The sequence below is a fragment of the Podarcis muralis genome, chromosome 10 (assembly GCF_964188315.1).
Source record: "Podarcis muralis chromosome 10, rPodMur119.hap1.1, whole genome shotgun sequence".
Lineage (NCBI taxonomy): Eukaryota > Metazoa > Chordata > Lepidosauria > Squamata > Lacertidae > Podarcis > Podarcis muralis.
Genome location: NC_135664.1, coordinates 52185151 through 52211030, shown reverse-complemented (window position 1 = coordinate 52211030; position 25880 = coordinate 52185151). Strand labels below are relative to the sequence as shown.

Here is a 25880-nt window from a genome sequence, read left to right as displayed (position 1 = left end):
TCCCATCAGAGGAGATCAGGAGATGGACAGCAAAGTTTTTCAAAATCTCATAGTTCCTTTTAAAAAGTTCAATTCTGACTGTCTCTCACTTGCTCTCCCAATAATCAGCTCCCCTTTAAAAAAAAAGTTTAAAAAAGAATTTACTGTGAGGGTTCTGCCAAAGGTTTTTTTTTTAAGTGAAGGGTTCTACTACTGCAAAAAGTGTGAGAACCACTGACCTAAAGTTTAACTTTATTTTTAATTTTGTTTATTTAACAAAATGTATACACCCCTGTGGTGAAACCTCTAAGCAGTTTACAAGAGTTTGAATGGTTTGTTATTAAGCTTGCTTGTTTCAACTAACCTTAGTTAAGCTTAACCTCAGTTTAGGATTCTGTTGGCATTCTAAACTGTGATTAATCTAGAACTGAAGTGGAAGCTTCCAATTTCTTAGTGCTGTGCTGGAGTTGGGTGGGCAATGAATGCTCAGTGTCCAGGCTCACTGAGTCTTGTTCTGATAAACCATGATTTAGCATTCTATCTGTAGTTTTAGAGATTAATTGATGTTCAGGATCCTGAGTTCTAATTGCTCAGATTCCCTTTTAGCGCACGATGTTGCTTGGGTTCTTTATCAATTTGCAACTTTTTTTTACAGTACATGTTTAGTGCATTGCGCGATTGTGTACCAGCTATGATGCATTCAAGGCACTTGGAGTCCCATGAAATACTTTTGGAAAGCTATGACAAAGAAATCATGGATGTTTTAAACAAGGTGATAGTGCAAGCATTTTATTTACTTTGAATGAAAGCAGTACAGAGCAATCTGAGAATATTTAAATCTGCCACTGTTGAGGATTTCTGTTGGAATTCTCAAAATTCTTAAAGTTAATAGAAACTCACATTCTTTATTGCTCTAGTCTCATTTTTCCTCAATTATTCCTCTGCTTTAGGTTTATGCTAACGTTTGTTGAGTTGTGGTTATGTACTTGTATCACAATGTAGTGTTTATATAACACTGCATATTCTAATTTCCTATTCAGTTGTCTCTTCTCTTTCCCTTTGCATTTTGTGTAGATTTAGCTTCAAAGGCAGGGCTTTAAAACAAACAAACAAATTAACATACATAATTTACTGTTTATATTTTAAGTGACCAACAGTCACCAAACTTTTGGGGAGAATGCCACTATTTAGAGAGAGTGGGTTGTATCCAGTACTGTCATTCTGTTTGTTAAACAGAACTTCCTCCTTCTCTCATCTGCAACCCCTTGTGCACCCTCAAAATCTGCTCCAGAGGGTTAGGGGACACTACTTTGTCTGTGTATCTATACAAGCACAGAGTATATGCAAGAACTCACTTTTTCAGCCTAATGTTGAATTTAAAATAATCCAATTTAGTCCCCCATTGGAGAAGGAAAACCATCTTTTTGGATCTCCCATTTCTTTGTAAAACTACTTTATTGGGGAATAAATGTCTTGTGAATATTAGTTTTTCACCCCATGAAAATAGTGTTTGTTGTGACTTTTATTTGAGCAGCACCTCCTGGACAAACTATGCAAAGAAATAGAAAAGGACCTTCGCCTTTCTGTGCACACACACTTGAAACTAGATGACAGAAATCCCTTCAGAGTCGGAATGAAAGACCTTGCCCACTTCTTCACCTTGAACCCAATTCGTTTTTTCAATCGGTTCATAGATATCAAAGGTAGGCTTTACTTAATGTTCACTTACAAAGCTTAATACTTTTTCTGTGAAGTAAAATTCATCCCTCCTGTCTCTCTATCTCTGTACTTTTTTGAGGAAATCTGTCCTCAATATGCTGATATGATCAGTGTAGCTCCAGCAGGTACTTTTACGCGAAGCATTTCTAATGTTACTTTATTTCTGGAGTTCTAAATAACCTTAGAGTTGGGATGAATATGTTTTCCTTCTCTTTTCCTCTGCCCTTTTCTCCAAGTATTCATTGTGAAAATGACTGTTCCTCCCCCCCCCCCCCTCTTTTTGCAGCCTATGTGACACATTACCTAGACAAGACTTTCTACAACCTTACTACAGTAGCTCTGCATGACTGGGCCACCTATAGCGAGATGAGGAATTTAGCAATGCAGCGCTATGGTTTAACTATGACAGAAGCACATCTTCCTAGTCAGACTTTAGAACAGGTACATCATATTTATGCTAGTGTCTCTGCATTTTAAAAAAAACAGGATTTTGTGACTTGCTGAAGTACGGTACTTAATGCTTCTGGTGTTTTTGCTTTTTAAAAGTTTCAAATAACAGCACTTATTTGGATTATTTCCAGATGTGATGTAGTTAAATTGCCTACTTTTTTTTCAGGGTCTTGATGTTCTGGAAATTATGAGGAATATTCATGTATTTGTATCCCGTTACCTCTACAATCTCAATAATCAGGTGAGGGCAGGGGGTATGTCTACACTTTAAAAAGCAAATCTTATTGCTGCTGATTTCCATTTAGTAGCTATTATAATTATATAGCAATTTTTTAATTGCAGATCTTCATTGAGAGAATCAGCAATAACAAGCATCTGAACACCATAAATATCAGGCACATTGCTAATTCAATTCGAACACATGGCACAGGAATCATGAACACAACTGTGAGTATTTTGTGTTATTCCCAGAACAGCTGCTGAGCTGGCATTTACTGACCTTTTATTTAAAACTGTATTGTGAACGGCACAAGCAATTGGAGGAAAGTGGTTTCACATGCTGTGTTAATTTGAGCACAAAGAGGACATCTGTGTATGTAAGAGGGGCAAATTTTAAAATACTCTGAGAAAAAAGATGAGATTAAACTATGAAACAAGCATTTTCATTTTTCCAAATTATGATAGTTCATAAATTTGTGTGTGCAAGATGCCACTTAACAGTATTTTGCAATGGAGATATAAGTATGCCAACCCAGCTCCTTTCCATCTCACCCTAGTGTGGCAATTTCCAGACAGTAAGCTGAGATGCAGTAGTATGCAGTGAGCGGATAGGAGTAGATTTACATTATCCTTGTTGTCTTCTTCTGCACAATTTTAAGGGGATAGTTATGATGTGTAAGCCCCAATTCCTGATGAGACTTTTCTCTCCCATGTCCTATTTAGGATTCTTTGTCCAGCTAAGAATGCCTTCTGCGGTTCACTTATTCACACAATTAACAAATTCTCAGAGTACCAAAACATATTGACTTGGGTAGGACTGTGACATTATAAGTGAGCTATAACTGGTCTTGGGACCAGTGTCACAAATCACTGGGGAAATGTCTTCTAACGGGGGGCATCAGTCTTCTTCATACTATACTTTTTCCTACTTTTCTTCAGGTAAATTTCACATACCAGTTTCTGAGAAAGAAATTTTATATCTTCAGCCAGTTCATGTATGACGAGCACATCAAATCCAGATTGATCAAAGATATCAGATTCTTTAGGGAAGTTAAAGATCAAAATGACCACAAGGTATGCTGTTTGTGAAACCATTGCTAAGAACTACAAGATTGATAGTTGATTTCAGTCTCTCTTGAGATAAACAATACCCATGTAAATATAATTATAAAAGCCTGGTTTCTATTTTCCTTCAATGCTACTCCTTCTGATAGTGAGTTTGGCAGTGAATTCTGTCAGGATTGTATCAAAAATTGGGCCACTGGGAAACAAGGAGGAATCTTGGGGCTTGGAAAACCCTCAAATAGCCTAATGAATTCATTGAGTAACCACAGAATTACTCAATGATTGGAAAAGAAAAATGGAACATGGGGATAGAATCTGTGCTTGGAGGGAGGATCCAACTATTCACACAAACCTGCTCATGTTAGGAGGGAGGATAAATTGTAGCATTTTGTTGCAGGTTCCATTTAGTGGCCTAAATGCACAGAAACAATGTATCTCTAAAATATAGTTGTGCATCTCTCTTTAGCTGCAAAACTCACATTTTGAATGTTCTAAAATGTTTTGCAAGGTAACAGATCTTACTAAAATGTGGTTCCAAGAGAGATGGATATTTGCTTTCGAACTGTACATTATTTTGGTTTATATAGCATGCTAGGGGTTACTATTTTAGAAGAACAAAAGTGTTCGGGTGTTTGGAAAAATACAATAGGGCTGACAAAGGTATTTCAAGTTACTTACTGCATTTCTTCAATCTTAAAATAATTTTTCTAGTACCCCTTTGAGAGAGCAGAGAAATTCAACCGAGGGATCAGAAAACTTGGAATTACACCTGATGGACAAAGTTACCTTGACCAGTTCAGGCAACTAATAAGTCAGATAGGTATGAAAATATATTGTAAACACTATTTTGAGATATATTGCTAGAATCCAAAAAGCTATCAGGTGGGACTGGGCATACCTAATGGGCTTGTTTACATTTCCCCCCCTTGGAACAGCAGTTCCAATATTCTATCACTTGGGAAGTTCCCTCAGTTTGAAAAGTAGCTGGTCAAAAGTTGGGGCAGGGTAGGTGACCAAAAAACACAAGCTTCCTTTGGCCCAAGAGACAGCAATCAAAGTTGCTGAGCTTTTTTTAGGGAAGAGGAAAGCCCCAATTTTAGGGAGGGTTTTGGGGGAAAGAAGAAGAGCAAACAGCCTCACTCAGTAAGCTCTGTCGTCTGTTCTGCACATCGTGCAACAATGGAGGGTGGAGTGAGGGAGCTAATGAAAGGGACCCAGTGATTGACCACGACCTACCAAAACCTCCCGGGGATCTACCAGTAGATTGTGATCAACCTGTTGGACATCCCTGGTGTAGTTCTTTCAACCCTGAAACCTAACGTTCTGTTCACTTTATTAAATTATAAAAGACAGTGAGCACAACCTGGCTAAAACCAAGTATGTACTTTGAAGTCTAACAAATTGCAATGGACTAAATTAACTACACACATTGGCTATACAGTCCCAATATGCACATTAGTCTTCACTATAACACATTCTGTAAAGGGCACTACTTATGGTTGCCAGTGTATTCTCCCAATATGACTTGTTTATTTACAGATGAAATAGTATTGTGTGGGGGTGGAGAGGAGATGCAGCTTTATCAGATGTCTCCAACAGGTTTTAACTTTCTAAATGGACTTAGTGTCATTAAATTCTGAATGCTCGGTTACTTAATTTCAGGTGCTTACGTTTCTTGTTGCCTATATATTTTATTTTTAAAGGGAATGCCATGGGCTACGTCCGAATGATAAGATCTGGTGGACTTCATTGCTGTAGTAGTGCAATTAGGTATGCAACCAAAGATTTCAGCTTGCTTGTCTATGCTTCTGTAAAGCAAAGTGGGGGGCCTGTATCCCACAGACCACATGCACCTCTAACCTATTTTCATGCCAATCAGAAGCTGCAATTTGGTTTTTGAATGTTTTGGAAGTCGAGCGGGCTTCCGAAACAGATTCCGTTCGACTTCCAAGGTACAACTGTATGTCTTCTCAGATTTGGATAAGAATACAGTTTTATTTCGATCAAATCTGTGTGGGGTTATATATAGATTCAATGTAAAGTATTATGCAAGGCTATCCTCTCTGTAACGGAGCAATCTTGATAGTTTGCATACGCTGTGTAATACTCCCCTCTCCCCCCAAATCATGCTCATCCTTTCCATATTCTTTTTTCCTCTTGGTTAGACTAGAAAGCCATTCCATGGGATTTGTGAGTGAGAGAATCAAGCAGTGTGGAGGTCAGGGTTCTTTTTTAGAAAGCAAACCTTTGGTCATAGTGTAAAAATAAAAGCAAGCTTGTGATAAAGACCTGAACAGAAGTAATGTAAGAAATACGAAGCTTAAGTTAGTGTTTTTATACATGTCATGATATATAATTGTGAATGAATGAATCGCATATGAAACTTGTAGGTTTGTTCCCGATATTGAAGATATCATTAATTTTGAAGAACTTGTGAAAGAGGAAGGTCTTGCTGAAGAAACACAAAAAGCAGCCAGGTAACCTTACTTGATGTATCAACAAAATTATTGCACGAACTGTTCCTTTAAAAACCGCCTCAAAGCATTTTCAAGTGTATCTCTCTTTTATAGGCAACTGGATTCCGTACTTAGTGATCTCACACGCAATTCTGCAGAAGGCACAGAGTATTTCAAAATGCTTGTGGATGTGTTTGCTCCTGAGTTTCGCAGTTCAAAGAACATGCACCTACGCAACTTTTACATAATTGTTCCACCATTGGTTAGTTTTGATCTTTCTCGGTTGGTTTAAACAATAAGCCATTTAGTTACATGTGCAGGATGTGCTTGTGTTGAAACTGGTAATTTTTTGTAAGGTTGTACTAAGTTTAACAAATCACCATATGAACTGCCCCCCTTCACTAGGGTATGGGGGAGGCGTGTTATAAGCCATTGTTGTACTGATATCCATAAAAAGCATGTCCTTTTCATGTAGAAAGTTACAGGCTGAACTGTTACCTGAGAGCCTTTAACAAGGAATACTAACACGGCTGGGAAATACTTGTGTCTGAATGAGCAGATGGACACCAAGTGACTGGCTAGATGAATTGTTAATCAGACTCTGATATTGATATAAATAATCTTGAATAACAAATATTTTTTAAAAAATACTTCTGCTCCCACCCCCCAAAAAAATGCTTGAGGGGATTTGTAATATATATATATATATTTGGAGAATGTTTAAATACTGCTCTAGAAGGGGCTGTAAATCTCCAGACAGCTACCAATTATTGTATGAGAACACCACATTCTGTCATGGGCAACCTTTGCTCTCCCAAACTCCCCATCTGGAAAATCTGGTGAGAAAAGCGGGCTATCAATCTGGCCTGTGGGGGGAAAAAATCATATTTGACTAACGGGTAGGATGTGCTCTGAATTTGAATGAATTCATGAAGACCTCTCCTCAAGTAATGGGATGACAGAAGAGCTGTGTCACCCAATAACACCTGATAACTTACTGCCTTTTGGAGCAACTCCTTGTGTCTTGTTTTTAGGCTCTCAACTTCATAGAGCATTCAATCAGCTGTAAGGAGAAGCTGAATAAGAAGAACAAAGCTGGTGCAGCTTTCACCGATGATGGTTTTGCCATGGGTGAGTTCAGGAACCATATTGAGTCTTCTTGCATGGGTAACTATCATAAATTGCAGGTTTTGAGGTTTTATATGGAAGGGGCCATAGTTCAGTGGTAGAGCACAAGCTGTGCATGCAGAAAGTCCATGTTTAATCCCTGGTTTCTCCAGTCAAAAGGATCTGGGCTAGTGGAATTGTGAAAAGGATATATCTGCTTGAGATCTTGGAGAGTTACTGACAGTCAGAGAACTGTTCCAGGTGGTTCAAAAATCTGACATGTATGAAGTATCTTCATAGGTTATCATATATAGCTCTCAGCTAAGTGTATTCAATGTGCGTCCGACAAGACAGTTATACAGAAAAGATGCATTCTTAGCTAGGTGGTCAGTGTGCAGTGTTGAAGTGGGGGGGGGGGTAGAGAATCGAGTTTTTCCCCATCGAGTTACCTCAGCGGATGATGATTGAGTAGGCTTTGCTTTCTTCAATCTGTAATGGATTTCACAAACATGCAAGTGCTTCTGGCAAATGTTTCACAGGTGAAGTTTCTTCTCTCACAAACAACTGCACTCATTTAAGTGGACCCAAAGCAGATTGGAGAGAGGATTTTGAAAAATTGGCCCCTTGCTACCCTTTTCAAATTTTTACCGTACTCTCTTCCCCTATGAGCAGAGATGCAAGCTTGATTGTGAGCCTTCTGTGGGCAGAAAACCAGCTTTTTAAAAAAATGTAAATGAATAAATATTGACACGTACCACTATGTAAGCCTTGTATAACAAGCATACAACTCTGAAGACTTGTAGAGAGGGGAAAAATAGAGATGGTGAGAAAATGATTCTAATATTAATGATCAAAGGCCAGTTTGAGGTACATGCGCAAAATACGTTTGTAAATTTTTACTGCTTTGAAGAATGGGGTGCTTAACTTGAATAACTTGTTTTGGCTCCCAGTACGTTTCCGAGCACAATTCAAAGTGTTGGTGCTGACCTTTAAAGCCCTAAACGGCCAGGGTCCAGTATATCTGAATGAGCGTCTCCACCCCCATTGTTCTACCTGGACACTGAGGTCCAGCACCGAGGGCCTTCTGGCGGTTCCTTCACTGCGAGAAGCCAAGTTACAGGGAACCAGGCAGAGGGCCTTCTCGGTAGTGGCACCTTCCCTGTGGAACGCCCTCCCACCAGATGTCAAAGAGAACAACTACCAAACTTTTAGAAGACATCTGAAGGCAGCCCTGTTTAGGGAAGCTTTTAATGTTTGATGTATTATAGTATTTTAATATTTTTTTGGAAGCCGCCCAGAGTGGCTGGGGAAGCCCAGCCAGATGGGCGGGGTATAAATAATAAATTATTACTATTATTATTATTGTTTTTTAATCTGCAGGTGTAGCTTACATTCTGAAGCTTTTGGACCAGTACCAAGAATTTGACTCTCTCCATTGGTTCCAGTCAGTTCGAGAGAAATACGTGAGAGAGATCAGAGCATTAGCAAAACAACAGAACGTGCAATCAGCTGTCCAAGATGAAAAGCTGCTACAGACTATGAACCTTACTCACAAGCGACTGGAAGTTTGTTTGCAGGTATCAGTCTCTGTCAGAACACTGGTCAGGGTAAGGTGTGGGAGGCTTAAATATATATATGTGTGTGTGTGAACATATAAAGCTGCCTTGTACATCACATCATCCATGTTGCTTGGAATTATCCAACGTGACCAGCAGTGGCCCTACAGAGATTCAGGCAGGAGTCTTCCCCAGCCCTACTTAGAAATGCCACTCTTTTTGGATAACAAAGCTACAGCTCTCCCCCTAACATTTAATTAGTGGGCATCACACCTGAATCTACCCTTCAATGAAACCCTGTAAGTGTGAAGAATAGGCTGCAGTTAGGCAGAGAGAGCGGCAATTTGTACATGCACCTTTACAACATCCAACCAAATGCATGATTTATTACTAGCCGATGATAAACTTAAAAATTTAGATTTCGAGTTGGGGGTCCTCAAGAAGTAAAGTGTGGGGATTCCAAAGGAAAGAAGTCTTGAGAACTACTGATTTTTGAGTAGAATTGAGGGGGGGGGGGGGACGGGAAATGGATCTTTACTGGCGTACTGCTTTTTAGGACAGTGACATTTGTAGCAGACGTTATGTTAATAGTTATTGTGGAAGGAAAGGTCTGCAACAACCTGCAGAGACAAAGTGGAAACGACCAAATTACTAGTAGTGTGTCAGGTATGAAGCAAACTTTGATTTGAAAGTGTAGTTCTGCCTTTCCCTATATTTGAGCAATAAAAAACCAGTGCAATTGATAGCGCAGATAAAAATCAGGAAGCACTGTAATTGTTTTTTAGGGGGTTTCTGGTATCAGTGCACTTTAATCAGGTACTGTGAAGATTCTCGTTCTGCGGCATGCTAAGACTTGCTGAGAATTTCTTTAATTTTTCATAGGAGTTTGAACTGCTTTATTTCTCACTAAGCAGCGCAAGGATCTTTTTTAGAGCCGATAAAACTGCAGCAGAAGAAAATCAAGAGAAAAAAGACAGAGGTTAGTAAAAAAATAAATCTTCTTGTCTCTGGGAAAGTCATGTTTGTGGTTAAAAACAAAAGCATTGTAAAAGCAGTGCCGAGAATATAAAATTCTTGTGACGTTCTACCTCTTTTGTATTTCAGAAGAACCTGGAAAAACAAGCAATGGGGACCTGTCCAACTCTAGTTCTGCAGATCCTGTTGTGAAATGAGAGCCTTGGTATGCCTTTTGGTTCTGTACGATGTAATTATGCAGCCCCAAATTTGTAAAAGTGTACTGGTGATCACTGAGAATAACAATCACGCTTAAGCTGAAATAACTCCCTGTGTTCTGCAGATCTTTTGGCGGTCTTGGAAAAATGTTCATTTCTTTAAACTGCTCCCACGTTGCCAGGGATAATATCACGCTGGTATTTAGCACTGTGGTATTGGTCCCTCCACAATGTGATTCCCGATTGCTAATCTGAGGAAGTGGTGTTAGCCTGGGCCGAGCAGATGCCGGGGTGGGGAATGGTGCAGAACAGGAAGAAAATGGTGGATATTGGCATGATATTTTAATGGTTATTCCATTAATATTCCATTGCTTTTTAATCAATTCTGTCTGTATCTACCTTGAGTCACCTCAGGGAATAAGGTGGTATATTCATAAGTATATCATCATCATCAGAGTGGCTTTTAAGATAAACTTCTGCTCTAGTTTGAGCAAAAAGGAAAGAAGCAAAACTAGCAGGTAATTGGTGCAGCCCTGGTTAGACAGAATGAAGTGTTTACCTGCTATAGCTTCCTTCCTGGTTTGTAAGGAATCCCCATTGTATTTGCCATCTCTTATTGCAAAGGAAGTTAATATGAATTGTTGGAGCTGCTTAACATGTTAAAATACGAACAGAATATGCAATACATCTTCAACTCTTTCTTTGCTTTGTTTTATAGACATATAGAGCAATGGTGATTTGTTGAAACAGAAGGGACCAAACTGGCATGGAACTTTTCACCTTCTGAATCTGATAGTGACCCAGAAGTGCCATGAACTGTAGAGTAACCCATACTCTCACAACTAAAAAAATAATAATTGCAATTCATCCTTTCTGTTGACATTTCACTGAAGTCTGTTCTTTAGCCTAATATATGATTTTTGTCAGGGAGATTTGGTGTCTTATTTTGATTCAGTTCAATAACTTAAAAAAAATTCTTTTGCATTTGATTTAATCACAACCTTGACATTGCAGTTGCTGCTTAATTTTGTTTGTATTCACTTCAGCACTAATGCCCCCATTTAAAAATCTGTCATAGTTCATAGACCTTTGGAATCCAAAGAACATGCCAACTTAGAGGGCCAGTCTCTGTCTTTCAGAGACTGACACTGTACAAACATGTAAATTTAAGGCACTTCTCTGTTATAATAAACATTCATTGCCATTTCTGCTTTTTTGGCCTCTAATTTGGGAATCCTTAGTTTAGGGCATCCCATGTGCCTGAATTGTGCAGTGCTAACCAAACTAACATGGTCTTGGTGACTCATAAAAACAAACATCTGTAGCCTTCATTGGGGTCTAAACTCATGTACATGCTCTGCTTCTGTGAATATATACATATGTACAGTCCTATGGCTTTCTTTGTGAATATAGAATGGTAGTTAACTGCACTCTGAACATTTTTCATCATGTAAACCAATTTAATAGATGAACAGTTTTAAGTCTTTAATGTGACTTCCAGTTTACAGTTTATTTTTTTTTTAGCAAGTAATACATTCCTTCTGGTGCCATGGCATAGGATGCCGCAAAAACAGCGGCACAAAAAAGATACCGAGGTACTATTTTTCCTTTACCCTTCCCACCTTTAAATGCTGTTTTCAAACATGAAAGCAACACCTCTGGCCACTTTTTCATAGGCTCAGTTTGCAAAAGCCAGAAATAAAGGGAAGTCTTCTTTTCAAATTCTTACGCATGGTTGAATTGTCAGGATCTTCCTCTTCATGAATTAACAGGATGTCGACCTATAAGCCTCTTCCTCTAACAAAAGTCTAAGTGAAGAACAAACCCCGGGAGCAAACATTTCGTAGGCTTAAAATGACTGTTAATAAGCTTATCTAGCCTAGCAGGAGTGGTAAAATGGGTCAATACAGCAATGCTATCATAATACTTTTTGACTGTGCACTTGTATGTTTGAGTCCTGCTACGTGTTGTCATTGAAGTAAATTTGATGAGTCCCATCTGATTCAGTTAGTTCAAATTCTCAGGAAGGAAGGGGACCAAATATTAACATGTCTTGCTCTAATTCATTTTGCAAAACCATTTTGTTTCATTATCTCAGGTTTCTTTTGTTCTGTTTGATATTCTGTACATACTGTTAATAAATGTAACTTTGGAAAGTGGATTTATTTTACTTTGTGTGTACTTAGTCTGAGACTGGTTTTAGTTTTCATAAAGCAGCTAAAAAGTTGCATCTTTCAGATGGCATATTGACACCAGAAGAAGAGCCTGAGATTTTATAGTGCAAATGCTATAGTTTCATGCTTAGGAAGAGTTGTTAGAATGTTTGTCTTTTCTGAAGCCAGGACAAGTTAAGCAACCACAGTTCCAAACATTCACACCATTCAGTTTAGTTCAAATAAGACTTTACTCTAGCATTATTGCTAAATAGTTGCATTGCAAAATGTGGACCCTGTTTGTTAACATTAAAACATATTTTAACATTAAAAATATCCACCAGGGTTGGGGAATCAGGTGAACTTCATTAGATCTGGCTCTGTTCTTGAATGTTACTTGAATTTAAGATAGTAAACCCAGAACTTCTCCCACTACAGTACTGCTCACCCCAGAAGCATCAATGTCACACTGGTAAGATGATACAGACAATATTAGGCTTAGATTGGTCCTTGTATGGAGAGCCACGCAGCCTTGATATCTGCTTTCATTTCTAAGTCGCACAAGTGCATCTCAGGCTGCCTCCATCTAGGTTATAAACAACCACCCCCACACTGAACTGAGCTTACTCTTGAGCAAGCCTCCTTTGTGTTAGGGCACTAACTCAACCTTGTAGATCAGTATGAAAAAGAAAATGTTTAGTTGGCTCATGTGAGAGGCTGAGACGTATGAGGAGGTTAATGCAAGTAGCTGCTAGTCTACCTGCCACCTCATTCTAGGGCAGAGTGCCTGCTTTATTGAATCTACAAGTATGGTCCCTGCAAAAATGGTAGGCACTTAAGAGAAATATTATCTAGAGTAAGCTTTCAGTATTAAAGTATAAAAATAGATAATAGGAAAGTGATTTATCAAAGAGATCTGTAAGCAGCCTAGCTCAAAATAGTGTTCCTGTTATCCCTCTCAGAAGTACAACAGAGCCTAAAAACTTCACACAGAAGCAAACACATTTAACTATCACTGGTAGCAATCAGTAAGTGACCATGTTGGGAAAGAATTTCAAAGATTGTCAGTTACCACACCATAAATCCAGACCAAGCTCTCCACGTGCTATCTCTTAAGTACTCACATTGGATAGTTGAGAGAGTGTGGGCTATTATGTGCAACACCACTGCTACTTTTAAAAAAATACAGCTTATGCTTCTGACTCCTCCTGCCCATCTCCCTGTACTGTGTTGTCCTCTTCTGACTGCTCATTCAAGAGCACAAACTTCCCATCATTGGTTAGTGGCACAGATGACATTAACTGAGCTAGTGCTTCCGGATCCTATAATGAAAACACAATGAGAGTCAGTGGAATAGTTATCCAATTATCTGTCATTGGGGGCCTCAGTTGTTCTCAGCAACCTAATTCGTTGCCTGCTTTTAAAACAACACTAGATCACACTGCTTAAATGAGTTCTAAGTCAAGATGATAAAAACAGTGAATTGACAAGGCTAGATTAAAGCAAGTGTCATTCCACAATGAGGATCCTTGTGCGCTTTGGATTGGCTATATAGTATGCTGCAAAAACAAAGTTGAAATTGCAGCTCATTTTCAATGTGCCGACACCCAGGCACACCATCTATGTGGGGCTGTGCCCCCCCCCCAATTCTGTGGCAGCTGCGCAGCACAGGTGCACATGGCATGGTATATCGCACAGCTCTGGGCCCCTTCAATTGCAGGGGCAAGGTGACGTACCTGCCAACACCTAAGGTAAAGGTAAAGGTACCCCTGCCCGTACAGGCCAGTCGTGTCCGACTCTAGGGTTGCACGCTCATCTCGCTTAAGAGGCCGAGAGCCGGCGCTGTCCGAAGACACTTCCGGGTCACGTGGCCAGCGTGACTAAGCTGCACTGGCGAGCCAGCACCAGTGCCGCACACGGAATCGCCGTTTACCTTCCCGCTAGAAAGCGGTACCTATTTATCTACTTGCACTTAGGGGTGCTTTCAAACTGCTAGGTGGGCAGGAGCTGGGACCGAACGACGGGAGCTCACCCCGCCGCGGGGATTCGAACCGCCGACCTTACGATCAGCAAGTCCTAGGCACTGAGGTTTTACCCACAGCGCCACCCGCGTCCCACCTGCCAACACCTATTTATAGCTAAAATGGTATTTGTAAACTCTTTACCCTACTGGGTTGATATTGTGAGCTTTATGGGTACAACATGCTCTGCTAGTTAACGTGTACTTGAAAAATGCAGAGAAACTATTAGTTAAGTCCTTTGTCGTTCAATTTATGTTTAAATGCATTTTATTTAATGTTGGTGCAGAAACTTGCATTTCTCAATATGTACAGGAAGACCTGAAATGGATCCAAACAAGTAACAGTAGAAGAAAAACCCCAGATGGTTAAGGTTTCTGTTTGGGTGGCAGGTGAACACACAACTTGAGACCCAGACTTAATTTACCTGTGTTGCCTCTGTCATGATTTTTTTCATCGTCCACGATCGCTTCCTGCATCTGTCCCATTCATTGTATTGTTCTGGGATCCCCAACATAGCACCACCTATGGGCCTCCTGCCCCTTACAATTTTTTACTTCCCCTCTTTCTTTTTAAGCACAGGTGGGACTGAACTGACTGGAAAGCAAAGTGCTGGCATCCAGGCACACATCAGAGGCCAGAGTTCAGGCTTAAAAGCAAGATTCAGTACTGTATAGATAGGAAGAGTGAAATATTACCTTGCGAGCTTCAATGATTTCTTTCCCGAGGTTTATTGCATAACAAATCTGCAGAAGAAGCAGAGATCAGCCTTAGGAAATTTTTCTGTTATCCTAGGACCCTAGGTTAAAGGTAAAGGTACCCCTGCCCGTATGGGCCAATCTTGCCAAACTCTGGGGTTGTGCGCCCATCTCACTCAAGAAGCCGGGGGCCAGCGCTGTCCGGAGACACTTCCGGGTCACGTGGCCAGTGTGACATCGCTGCTCTGGCGAGCCAGCGCAGCACACGGAACGCCGTTTACCTTCCCGCTGTTAAGCGGTCCCTATTTATCTACTTGCACTTGACGTGCTTTCGAGCTGCTAGGTTGGCAGGCGCTGGGACCGAGCAACGGGAGCGCACCCCGCAGCGGGGATTCGAACTGCCGACCTTTCGATCGGCAAGCCCTAGGCGCTGAGGCTTTTACCCACAGCGCCACCCGCGTCCAGGACCCTAGGTTAGAGCACCAGAAAAGCAGAAGCATGTGGTAGCAGTTCTAGACAATAAGCTGAGACCAGGGGATAGGCTTTGTGGAAGTTTAGCCAGTTGCTTGCCAAACATGTATGGCGAAGCAGTGCAGCACGAGGTAATAGCAAATAAACTCTGATGTTTCTCTTTCAGAATCTTATTTGTCTATAAATGTGGTCACAACAGGATTAAGCAAGTGGGGAATGGATCAAGGGAATTGCTAAGGAATATTTGGGGAGTGTGTGTGTGTGTGTGTGTGTGTGTTTGCAAACTAAGCAAAGCAAATGGACTCAACACACTAAACGCCCACTTATAACTTATTACGGATGACTAGAATTAGAACAAAATGTATTCTAAAAACCATGCAACGAAACGCATCTCCAGACCTTTTCGCCTTCGGTGTTACTCTCAAATACGTAAGCGCTCATGGACTCTTCGCCTGGGGACTCGGAGATGGGAACCACAAACCCAATCAGTCTCTTGTTTTCTTGATGAGCAGCAAATTGTGTCACACTGGCAAGTTCAAACTGGAAAAACGGGTTTCACAATTTTAAAGACTTAAAGCAGGTAAACATTTAACAACTTCCCCAGCTGGCAACCTGGCATTTAAAGCCCTGACTGCCTTTTCTGTACTGTGAGAAATGGAAAAAATATACTTACACTTATCCTCGTAACTTGGGTTTGCGGATCTATTAATCTGTTGATGGTGTAAAGGGGAGGGGAAAAAAGTAGATTAGGTCCCCTTCACAAGATTTAACAGCAGAGAAAGTACCGGATCCCTAATCTGGCTCAAGAAAGTTGGGCCTAAAGCTGACACATCTTCACATGCTACTTGTGAGAAAAGGAAAAGTGAGTAGAGATTACTAGATGCCCTTAACCAGCCATGCCCCTTTCCAGATTACTCCATTCCCACAACTGGCGTGGGGAGGGTAGCAAGTGTCCCTCTTCCATTTTTCCTCTCCAACAAGCATTCATCTTTCTGTGGCTGCTAAACATTCTCAGTCTTCATTGATCTATTTCGTTTTTAAGGCTGCCCCCTTAAGGTCCCCCCTCCAATCCTTAATTATTGTAATCCTTCAGCACGTTAATTTAGGCTGATGATAGCCATTATCCTCTTCTCTGTATTTATTCCCAGCCACTCCCTGGACTGTATATGCAAAACCACACACGCCAGACCTTAAAAGTGCAATATGAAAAAGCAACCTGATGGTTTTCTATTATGTCATGTACTATTATGCCATGCCACTAAGCCTCATCCTACAACAAAAAGCTTTCCTTCCCTGTGGTTCTTAGCCCTCCACATGCTGGATGGCAGCTCGTTATTCCTGACCACTAGCCACGGCTGATAGCTCTCCAACAGCACTTGAAAGGTTACCAGTTCACTATCACTGTTGAGAGATTCTCTGATTGACCCTTCCAGCCTAGATATGCTTCCTTGGAAGCAAGTATTTCAGAAACTAGTGTTATCGGTAACACTTGAAGCAGGATTCAGTGAGAGTTACTTCCAAAAGAGGTAGGGATTAATGGTGCTGTAGCTAGTGAGAACTAGGAGTTGAATCCTAATGAACAGAAGGTCCTTGGATCCAGCAAAGGTTCCTAATAACCAGGGAAGAGGAGCTATCCCCTCTCACATCAGTCAGGGACACCTAGGTCTCTGGAGGGACACAGGGGAGCAGAACATCAGCAAAGGGTATCTCCTCCTGCTGCCCTTAGCAAGTACCAAGAGTACCCTTTTCATGAGTTCCAGCCCGCTCACAGGATCAGCTCACAGATTCATCAGACCTCACATCAACAAAGATCATGCAGAAGAAGAAAGCAAGCGAGGAAGTTTGGCTTACTTCAGGTCGTTGCTGGTGACCAAGAGGTGGGATTCCGTTGTGCGGAAAATGTTGTGGATGGCCCGAGCCGCCAGCACCTGCCTCATGGCTTCATAGATCACCTCAACCGTGTGGTCGGATTTGACTGCCATCGATCCTAGAAAGCGGACTACAAACATCTGCTGCAAGAGCGAATCTGGGGGAAAGGAAATAAAAAAAGAGGAACTTTCTCCTTGTTTATCCTGCCTCTCGAGTTAATAGGACATCTGATCCCCCCCCCCCCCTTGTATGCTGCTTTCTCTTCTTCAACATAAATGTTCTCATGGCAGGTTCCCATTTATGGATGCTCACTTCTTGATTTCAAGCAGTGATGGGAAAGTGTGAATGGGTCGCAGATCTAATCTTGTAGGGCAGAGATGGAAGAACTTCTGGTCTTCTGTATATTATTGGACTCCAGCTCCCATCATCCCTAACTACTGGCCAAGCTAGAGGGCACTGATGGGAGTTGGAGTCCAACAACAACAAAGAGTGCTACAGTTTTCCGTTATCACCTTGCCCCCTGCTTGTGAGCACTCAGAAGCATTTGGACATCTGCGGGAATGGGGGATGGTGGGTGTTCTTCACAAAAACCAGGGATGGGGAAACCTGTGGCCTTCCAGATGTTGTTGCCCCAGCCAGCATAGTCAAGGATGGTGGAAGCTGTAGGCTAGCAGTATCTGGCCACAGGGTCTCCCCTCTTTGACACAGACCATGGTCCGACCTAAAAAGTGGAGCTTGGGGCACCATTTGTGACTGAAGAGAGTTTACCCCATGGATCAAATTTACAATAGACCTTGTAATTTTGGACAGCTTTGGGGCTCAACAAGAGTGAAGTTTGTGAACAGCAATCCCCAGTCAGTTCTCACCTGCCTCATCCTCTTTCTTGCCATCTTCTGACTCTCCAAATGGGTTTGTGCGCCTGTTAAAATACACACAGGGCAGGAGTTACGGCTACATGGCCAACCTGAGAGACGGAGGCAAATGCGAAAGGCAGCACTTTGTCAAACTCTCACTGGCTATACCTGCCACCCCTGTTCTGATCCAGGAACTCCGTTGCGGGAAGCACAATGTCAAACTGAATGGGCGTTCCGGGTGCAATTAACTCAGTGGGTTCTGGAATGCTGGCCGGCTCGTTTGGGGCTGCCCAGTCATTCTGCATCTCCACATTCTTCACATCCTGGCTAAAGCAAAAGGAGAGAGACAGAGAAGATGGCCCCATATGAGAAAGACAGCGCTGTGAGAGCTGGAAGGGAGGGAGGATTCCTAGAAGTGAGCATTCAGTCAGGGTCTGAGCTGACATTTAAACATCCTCACCAACAACATCCAATTTTGGATAGTTAAAATGTGTTTTAAACAAGGAACTAAGACATCATAACCAGGAACTAAATCATAATGCAAGGGTGGTGGGGTCAGCTTTTACAAGACCTGTCAATCACATGACATCTCTTGATGGGTTGTACTGCCCACCTGTCAAAATCCCTTGTGCGGGGTTCTCAAGCACTGAGAGCCCCCTAGCCACCTAATGCATTTATGTTGGCTACCACCATCCGTCTCGATGCAATGCACAACAAAATAAACAACATCAATCTTATAATCACCATACAAGAAAGGAAAAGATGAGAATCCGAACGATAACTCTGCCTGGGCTAAGATAAAATGAAGGAACACAACCCACTGAAAAAAGGCAGCGGCAATGCATCTTTAATAGGTGCTGGATGTTGTTACAGTCGGCACTCGTCTAAGATCTGCAATAAGGGTTGGGACTGCTTCAGATCCAATTTGCACATGAAACTGCATGATGCAGGTAGCAGTTATCTACCACGTGTAGATTAGAATGTAACAGCTGAGCTATCCATTCAGGAAACTTGTGGAAGAGGCTTTCATGTAATGGACCACTTCAGAACACAGTGGGGGAACACTTGCTCCCTCTGTCAAAACCGCGATGCTTGCAGAATGCCAACACATCAAAAGTTAGACTGGCCTTCTTCCTGAGGTGCTCATTTTCTTTGCGGAAGGAGCATCCAAACATCTCCAGACTAAGATGGCTAAAATGTTACCTGGGGGATTGGTTTTCCTGCTTCTTCCCAAAGCTGGTGATTGGCGTCACGGCTTGCAGCGCTGTCTGATTCAGCCTGATGGCCACGGCCTGAAGCAAAGCAGAGGCACGGCCTTAAAGGAAGTTGTGCAACCCAAGCAAACATTGAATCAGAGATCTTACTGTATTTGGGGTGAGGAGCTTGTTTTGAGTTAACAAAGCATTTCATTTCAAAACCTACTCACTTCGGGATTGTCAGTAAGATAGATCTGCCGAGAGATGTTGTTGATTGCACATATCCACTGGAAGAGGAAAACAAGAAAGAGAAACGCCAGAGATTTCAATTTCGTTCTGGAATTTTAATTTAGTGCGTAGAAACAAAGCAAAATGTGTTTACCTCCTCATATTCTTTCTTGCTTTCTGCCTGAAGGGTTATCCCTCTGTAAAATAAAACAAAAACCACCCCATCATTTTCTTTCCTTGCCCCATTAGAAGATTTGAAGCAGAGACTACATAGCCAACTAACAGGCTATGTATTCAGCTATCTTGATGGAGCTAGCAGAAGGCAGTGCAAGGACTCCCATAAACTCTTCCTCCACCTCACAAAAAAAATTCTTTAGGTGACTAGAGACCTCGCTAAAGGTGAGGCTTACTGCATGTTCAAGGCAACTCAGTTAATGCAGCCAGACTGAAAGACGCAAGCCCTTGTTTTGGGTAGAGTAGTTGTTCCCTAGCAGAAGACCCAAGACACATACGGTTTCCCTGTAGGAGTGGTGATCTGAAAGCAGTAACGTCGGTCTTCGCAGTCGACTGCCATCACAGAGCAGTTGTCCAGATCCTGGATCAGTCCCCCGGCGACGGCTCCCCTGGGCTGGCACATCAGGTTCCCACCTTGAGTGAAGAAGTACAGCCTGTCCCAAGTTGTAGTCACCAGGCCTGTTTTGCTGTAGGAAAAGACCAGAACTTCAATGTCACCAGCAGCAAAGCAGCAGGATTCATTCCCTCCTCACGGCCAAAAAACAATCCTTTCGGGAAAGGGAACTGAGCAGCGTGTGTTTTCTAAGGTCAAATCCCACCCATCCCCTTCACCGCACACATTTTAAGACTCCCGCTATCTTTTTGTAATGTCAACAAGGCATCTTGAGGGACTTGAATTTTGTATTGCGGCAGAAGCACGTGCAGGGACTTTTCATGATCCCACAGTACAAGGGACATCATGACAGCTACTAGTCGCTGCTTTTACTCCCTTTTAGCTCTTTGGTTTTCTGGCACTGCTGCATCGAACATTTTGCGGGGAGAGGACATGTGATTTGCATATGCAGAAGATAGGTTCAATCCTTCAACATCTCCAGGGTAACAGGAAAGATCTCAGGCATCAGCACTTGAGAAAGACATGGAGAGGGCTAGCAAGAGTTCTGAGGTCCAGAAAAGGAGGCATGGAGGGCCACATAACCTCTCCCGCCCCCAGAGCTGAGGTACTAGATGTAGCATTTTACTTTTAGGAACCTTAGGTCCCAATTTTGAAAACCCACCGAACTAGCTAGAGTACTAGCCCGTCTACCATGCTAAGACACGACTCCCTCCCAGGAATCTTCCTTACTTTCTAAGGTTAAGGTAGCCAGCCTTCTGAATCAGGTTTCTGTTGATGAGAGGCGACGCTGCGTCAAAGTCAGGCGTGTACACCGATTCGCCAACCGAAAGCAGATCTTGCTGAGATACCCGCATAGCTTCTGCCTCAGTGTCCAGTTCTCCCTGTACACTACAGGAGAGAATAAACGTCAAAGCACTTCATGGCCATAGCTTGCTTGCTTAGGCTGTCCTACAAATGCAGAGCATACAATTCCTTTCTCTTCTTTAGAATATTTGATTGGTTTTATAATAAAATAGCATGGGTGAACTGCAACAAAATTTGCAGAGCATTACATGCAGACACCTATAAGGAACTGAGCAGGAACATGGTCAAATAACGGGTTCATTGAATGAACCACCCCCAAGGCTTCAACTATGTGTGACACATCTTCTCCATACGTAAGCATGAGTGGCGGGAGGCCTGAGATAAACAACCCTTCTATTTACCTATCTGATATATGGGAACCATACCTTGTCGAAATGTGTTTGGTTTCTCAACACTTCTTCTGCATTTCAATAGTTCAGAAAGAGTCAGATCCCAAGCTTTCCCTTGCCATCTCATCGGAGATGCACAATATATTACTAATACTTTGTTAAAAAGTAGTAACAATTTATTAAAAATTTATTAAAATTTACATGTTTATTAAACAATGTAAACAAACAATTTATTAAAAATTTATTAAAATTTTACATGTTTCTCCAGGCACTTAAAATGAGACAAGCAGAAATATAAGAGCGCACTTTCATGTGTGTTTTTTAATCCTAGAAGCAGCAACATGGTTTTCTAGACACACTTGCATCATCTGGCTGCCAGGCTGGTGCCAGACTTGGAAGGGGGGGTGTCACTTGGCATGGTGACAATGTTAAGGCTCCTACTCCCTAACCAGGACTGAGAGCAGCCCTGCCTAGGCCAGTCATGGGCACCACAGGCTCTCTCTGCCATTGTTCTGACAGTCACAGCATCACTCACTGTCTTCCACTGGGCACCAGGCAACACTTCAGTCATATATGGGTAGCAGTACTTTTGAACCGGAGCGAAGCTGGACTCCCATTCAAAAGCAGCCCTGCTGCCAAATGAAGGCTGTGGAGGGCATAACATCTGGGTCAGGCAGGTGAGGGGTCCTTCCAAGCCATGGGGCCCCCTGGCCAGTGCCCCACCTGGCTACCACTGCTGGTGTCAGACCTCATGCTTGCTGCCAGTCATAGCACACTCATTCTCAGAAACAGCAAAAAAGAGCAAACAGGCAAAAGCAAGCTGGAACGATCCATTACCTTTCAACCATGCTTGAGACTGAAGTTAGAAAGCTGTCCATTTTTTTGGTGAACATCTCAGCTCCCTTCTTAAAAAATTTAATCTGAAGAATATAAAAAGAGGGAGAGCACACACAACTTCTGAACATTTTTGTTGGAAAACTCCTTGCAGTAGCATGCGAGGGGAGGAGGAGGGACACTGGGGTTTATATGATCCAACAAAATGGTCTTTCATACTGGGAGTCAAGGAGTTGTTGGCTAGGGAGCAGGGTATATCAGGGGCAGGGAGAACTTTGGCCCTCCAGATGTTGCTGAACTCCCAACTCTCATCATCACAAGCCATATTTGCTGAGACTGGTGGGAGTTCAACAGTACTTGGAAGAGGAAAGGTTCCCCATTCCTGGTCTACATCTTAGAAAGAGAACAAGACATGTGAACCTGTAACAAAACATTGCTTAGTATGGGACACTCTGTCTAGGGTCATTTCCGGTCAACCATGCCCTCTTCCAGGATTATTATTGGCACCTGTCTGTCTCGGGAGACAATGGAGGAGTGCGCCTTCGGGGGTAAAGTCAAACCGTTGGAGAGTTACAGAGCCTGCTGTGGCTGTAGGGACCAACACAGGAGAGTCATGGAAGAAGCAGAAGCAGAAGCAGAAGCAGAAGCAGAAGCAGAAGCAGAAGCAGAAGCAGAAGAAGAAGAAGAGAAAGAGGAGGAGGAGGAGGAGGAGGAGGAGGAGGAGTTTGGATTTGATATCCACTTTTTCATTACCCTAAGGAGTCTCAAAGCAGCTAACATTCTCCTTTCCCTTCCTCCCCCACAACAAACACTCTGTGAGGTGAGAGAGGCTGAGAGACTTCATAGAAGTGTGACTAGCCCAAGGTCACCCAGCAGCTGCATGAGGAGGAGCAGGGAATAGAACCTGGTTCTCCAGATTACGAGTCCACCGCTCTTAACCACTACACCACACTGGCGGCATGTAATGTCGCAACTGTGGCAGATGAAGGCGTCTGGTTTTGTTGCTACAGGTGCACCAGAGTGTTTCTTCTCTCTGAGCTCCTCTCAGTGTTTATTTCTCCTCTGATTACTGCTGTGGACACACAACCTGACTGTCTGTCTTCAGACACTGCAGTTGTCTGCAAGGGATTGATTCCCAGGCAGCACAGTTGATGTGGCCAGCCTTCATGTCATGTTTGAAGACAGCTTTGTGCCAGGTACTGGACTGAGGGGGACAAGACTGAGGAGGAATGGTAGAGACTGTTCCCCACCCTCCACCTGAACTTCCCAGAGAAGAGGAAGGCAGTATTGAATTACAGCAGTGGTTTGAAGAAGGTCACAACTCAGAGACAGCTGAACAAGGGTTGGGGGGTGTTGGGAGAAGAGAAGGGGGAGACAGAGACAGAGCAGACAGCTGACACGTTATCACTGGAGAACATAGCTGACACCCCTTCTCCCAGAACTCAGCGTGCGCTGAAAGTTGAAGAGCGAAGGACTCAGAGACAATTAGCCCCTGGCAGCCACCATAAGGGGAAGTGCTGTTGCTAGGAAGGGAAGGGGAGCTCAGTTGGAGCAACATCATTTTTGGGAAGGCTGCATTCCCTCGTCATTCTCTGTGAATTATTGAATAAATAGCTTGGTAAGAACTCTTATTTTGGGCTGCCCCGTGGGAGGGAGCTGATTTTCCCTGAAGCCTGACACTTTGTGAGACGGAACTGGTCTGCCAACGGGCCTGGTGCCTGAAGCCAGCTCCCCATAATAGCAAATCCTTGGGGATCCTGCCATCGTCCATTCTGTGGACACGGCATCAGAGTGCTTTAAATGTATGGTATGGATGCAGCCTTGGTCTGATGTGTCAGGGAGCACTGGGTTTCTCCTGCCAGCAGTTTTTAACTTAATCATACAATGCTCAGTGGTTTCCAAACAAGCTCAGCTGCAGTGAAGAAGGGTTTGCTGCCCAAGATGCTACAGCTAGGATATGTACCTGGGAGCGCGTATATCCCAGCATGGGCTCCAGCATGGCGATTCTCTTGCGGTACTGTAAAGCATTAAGGGCACAGTAATACTGTAGCGACGAGAGATGCTGCTTCCTCCGGGCGCTGGCTACCTCTTTGGCAACTTCCGCCTTTAGCTGAATGATAAAGGAAAGGAACAGCCAAGTGTCAGCAGATGAGCCACTGCAAGACGGGGTCCCCAGTGCATTGAGCAGGCAGTTAAATGACACCCAAGTGCCACTGAAATCACTGTGACTATAGTACTACTACTACTAATTTATTATTTATACCCCGCCCATCTGGCTGGGTTTCCCCAGCCATTCTGGGCAGCTCTCAACAGAATATTAAAAACACGATAAAACATCAAACATTAAAAACTTCCCTAAACAGGGCTGCCTTCAGATGTTTTCTACAAGTCAGATAGTTGTTTATTTCCTTGACATCTGAAGGGAGGGCATTCCACAGGGCGGGTGCCACCACCAAGAAGGCCCTTTGCTTGGTTCCCTCACTTCTTGCCATGAGGGAACTGACAGAAGGCCCTCGGCGCTGGACCTCAAGTGTCTGGACTGAACGATGGGGGTGTAGATGCTCCTTCAGGTATACTGGGCCAAGGCCGTTTAGGGCTTCAGCAACAACACTCTGAATTGTGCTCGGAAATGTAATGTACTGGGAGCCAATGTAGGTCTTTCAGGATAATGTTATAGTGATTCATTATGAAGAGACTTGGGTGTCAATAACAGCCTGTGCATCACACCCTTCTCAGAATTGTGCTTATCACGTGGAAGATGTATATACAACATTCACCACATTGGGGTTATTTGCATATGCATAAAAAAGCTTTAGCTTTCTCTCTCTCCCCCCCCCCCCCAGCTCCAAAAACCATCTGAAACATCCTATATTAGCATTTAGGAAAGGGCAGTGGTGAAGTATCTGCTTTACACACAAAATACTCCAGGCTGAGCCCTTCCAGGGAAGGCTAAGAGTTTGTCTGAAATCTTGGAGAGCTGCTGCCAGTCCAAGTAAACAATATGGAGCTAGATAAGGCAGCTTCTTATGTTCACAGAACTGTACCCTGTTGAGGACTTTTCATTACATAAAATTCTTCTTATCAAATGTGTCAGGATATTGGAGTATCTTACCTTTTCATTCTCTCTCTTTTTGGGTAGCCTGCTGTACTTTGCCATGGAGACGTCGTGTTCTGCAAGCATCGAAGGCACAGTTTAGCATCATCACTCATGCACACCGTCAGCAAAATTTCAGTCAAATGAAAGACCAATGTGAAAACATACCATTGCTGGCAAGGCTGAAGAGATCCTTCAAAGTGCTTACTTCTAGGAAAAAGCAGAAGGCAACAACAAAGGGTTTGCGCATTAGTGCAAAGTTTCCATGAGATGACCAGAGATGTGCCAATTAAAACTTTGAACAATCGCAGTGACCTTCTTCTCAAATTCCACTGCAACTACTTGACTTCATGAAAAGAAATGTGCCACGTATTTATTTCCTTAATCGGCCCAGAACTGCTTCAGTCAATTGTCCCATGTTGAGATTATGCAGCAGAACAGTGGCAGAAATGTTCTTTTTGCAGATGTTTAACTGGACTAGCAATCCTCCTTGAACAGTAGAAACACCACAATGAATAGGGATGGAGAAGCCTATGGTCTCCAGCTGTTGTTGGACTACAACTCCCATCATCTCTGACCACCAGCTGTGCTGACTGGGGCTACTGGGGGCTGGAGCCCAACACTAGCAGGAAGGCCACCGGTTCCCCACTCCTGGGTCTAGAAGCTGTTGCTGTCGCTCAGGTTTTAGCCCTAAGAACAGGGCACTGTCCCATCTAGGTCAGCATGCTGTTCTCAAGGTGGACATTCAGATGCCCACAGGAAGCCCAGAAGCAGGACGTGAGCATAGAAGTCATTTGCAATTTGCCATGTCCACCAAGCTTACCCAACCTATTTCCAAATAAACATGCATATGCTAGCACTTGCAAGCCCCACGGTGTTCAGTGTGTGGGGTTTTTAAACTCCCACGGAAGTCTACATAGG

At 42.8% G+C, this 25880-nt stretch overlaps 2 protein-coding genes across 3 annotated transcripts in view; one reads left to right on the top strand and one right to left on the bottom strand.

The window, feature by feature from the left end:
• The window catches only part of WASHC4 (WASH complex subunit 4), a 39435-nt gene extending 27551 nt beyond the window's left edge, over positions 1 to 11884 (top strand). Inside the window, exons 20-34 of the mRNA XM_028747749.2 lie at positions 635 to 751; positions 1514 to 1682; positions 1985 to 2139; positions 2315 to 2389; positions 2491 to 2595; positions 3307 to 3441; positions 4144 to 4252; positions 5136 to 5202; positions 5823 to 5909; positions 6003 to 6150; positions 6923 to 7019; positions 8376 to 8572; positions 9434 to 9530; positions 9656 to 9731; positions 10442 to 11884. Of these exons, the coding sequence (XP_028603582.2) occupies positions 635 to 751; positions 1514 to 1682; positions 1985 to 2139; positions 2315 to 2389; positions 2491 to 2595; positions 3307 to 3441; positions 4144 to 4252; positions 5136 to 5202; positions 5823 to 5909; positions 6003 to 6150; positions 6923 to 7019; positions 8376 to 8572; positions 9434 to 9530; positions 9656 to 9723 (1626 nt within the window). The 3' untranslated portion in view covers positions 9724 to 9731; positions 10442 to 11884. The remainder of the gene's footprint in view (positions 1 to 634; positions 752 to 1513; positions 1683 to 1984; positions 2140 to 2314; positions 2390 to 2490; positions 2596 to 3306; positions 3442 to 4143; positions 4253 to 5135; positions 5203 to 5822; positions 5910 to 6002; positions 6151 to 6922; positions 7020 to 8375; positions 8573 to 9433; positions 9531 to 9655; positions 9732 to 10441) is intronic.
• A 224-nt stretch (positions 11885 to 12108) lies between these two features.
• Positions 12109 to 25880, bottom strand: part of APPL2 (adaptor protein, phosphotyrosine interacting with PH domain and leucine zipper 2) — a 28260-nt gene continuing 14488 nt past the window's right edge. The window contains exons 6-21 of one of the 2 annotated variants that reach the window (XM_028747751.2): positions 25128 to 25166; positions 24978 to 25036; positions 23829 to 23975; positions 21869 to 21951; positions 20568 to 20726; positions 19723 to 19911; positions 19365 to 19407; positions 19213 to 19269; positions 18990 to 19078; positions 17955 to 18113; positions 17799 to 17851; positions 16915 to 17089; positions 15737 to 15773; positions 15463 to 15603; positions 14593 to 14640; positions 12109 to 13198 (exon numbers count right to left, since the gene is read on the bottom strand). In XM_028747751.2, coding sequence (XP_028603584.1) covers positions 13067 to 13198; positions 14593 to 14640; positions 15463 to 15603; positions 15737 to 15773; positions 16915 to 17089; positions 17799 to 17851; positions 17955 to 18113; positions 18990 to 19078; positions 19213 to 19269; positions 19365 to 19407; positions 19723 to 19911; positions 20568 to 20726; positions 21869 to 21951; positions 23829 to 23975; positions 24978 to 25036; positions 25128 to 25166 — 1610 coding nt within the window. In that variant the 3' untranslated portion in view covers positions 12109 to 13066. Of the gene's footprint in view, positions 13199 to 14592; positions 14641 to 15462; positions 15604 to 15736; positions 15774 to 16914; positions 17090 to 17798; positions 17852 to 17954; positions 18114 to 18989; positions 19079 to 19212; positions 19270 to 19364; positions 19408 to 19722; positions 19912 to 20567; positions 20727 to 21868; positions 21952 to 23828; positions 23976 to 24977; positions 25037 to 25127; positions 25170 to 25880 lie in introns of both variants that reach the window. The other variant, XM_028747750.2, reaches the window with a different exon arrangement.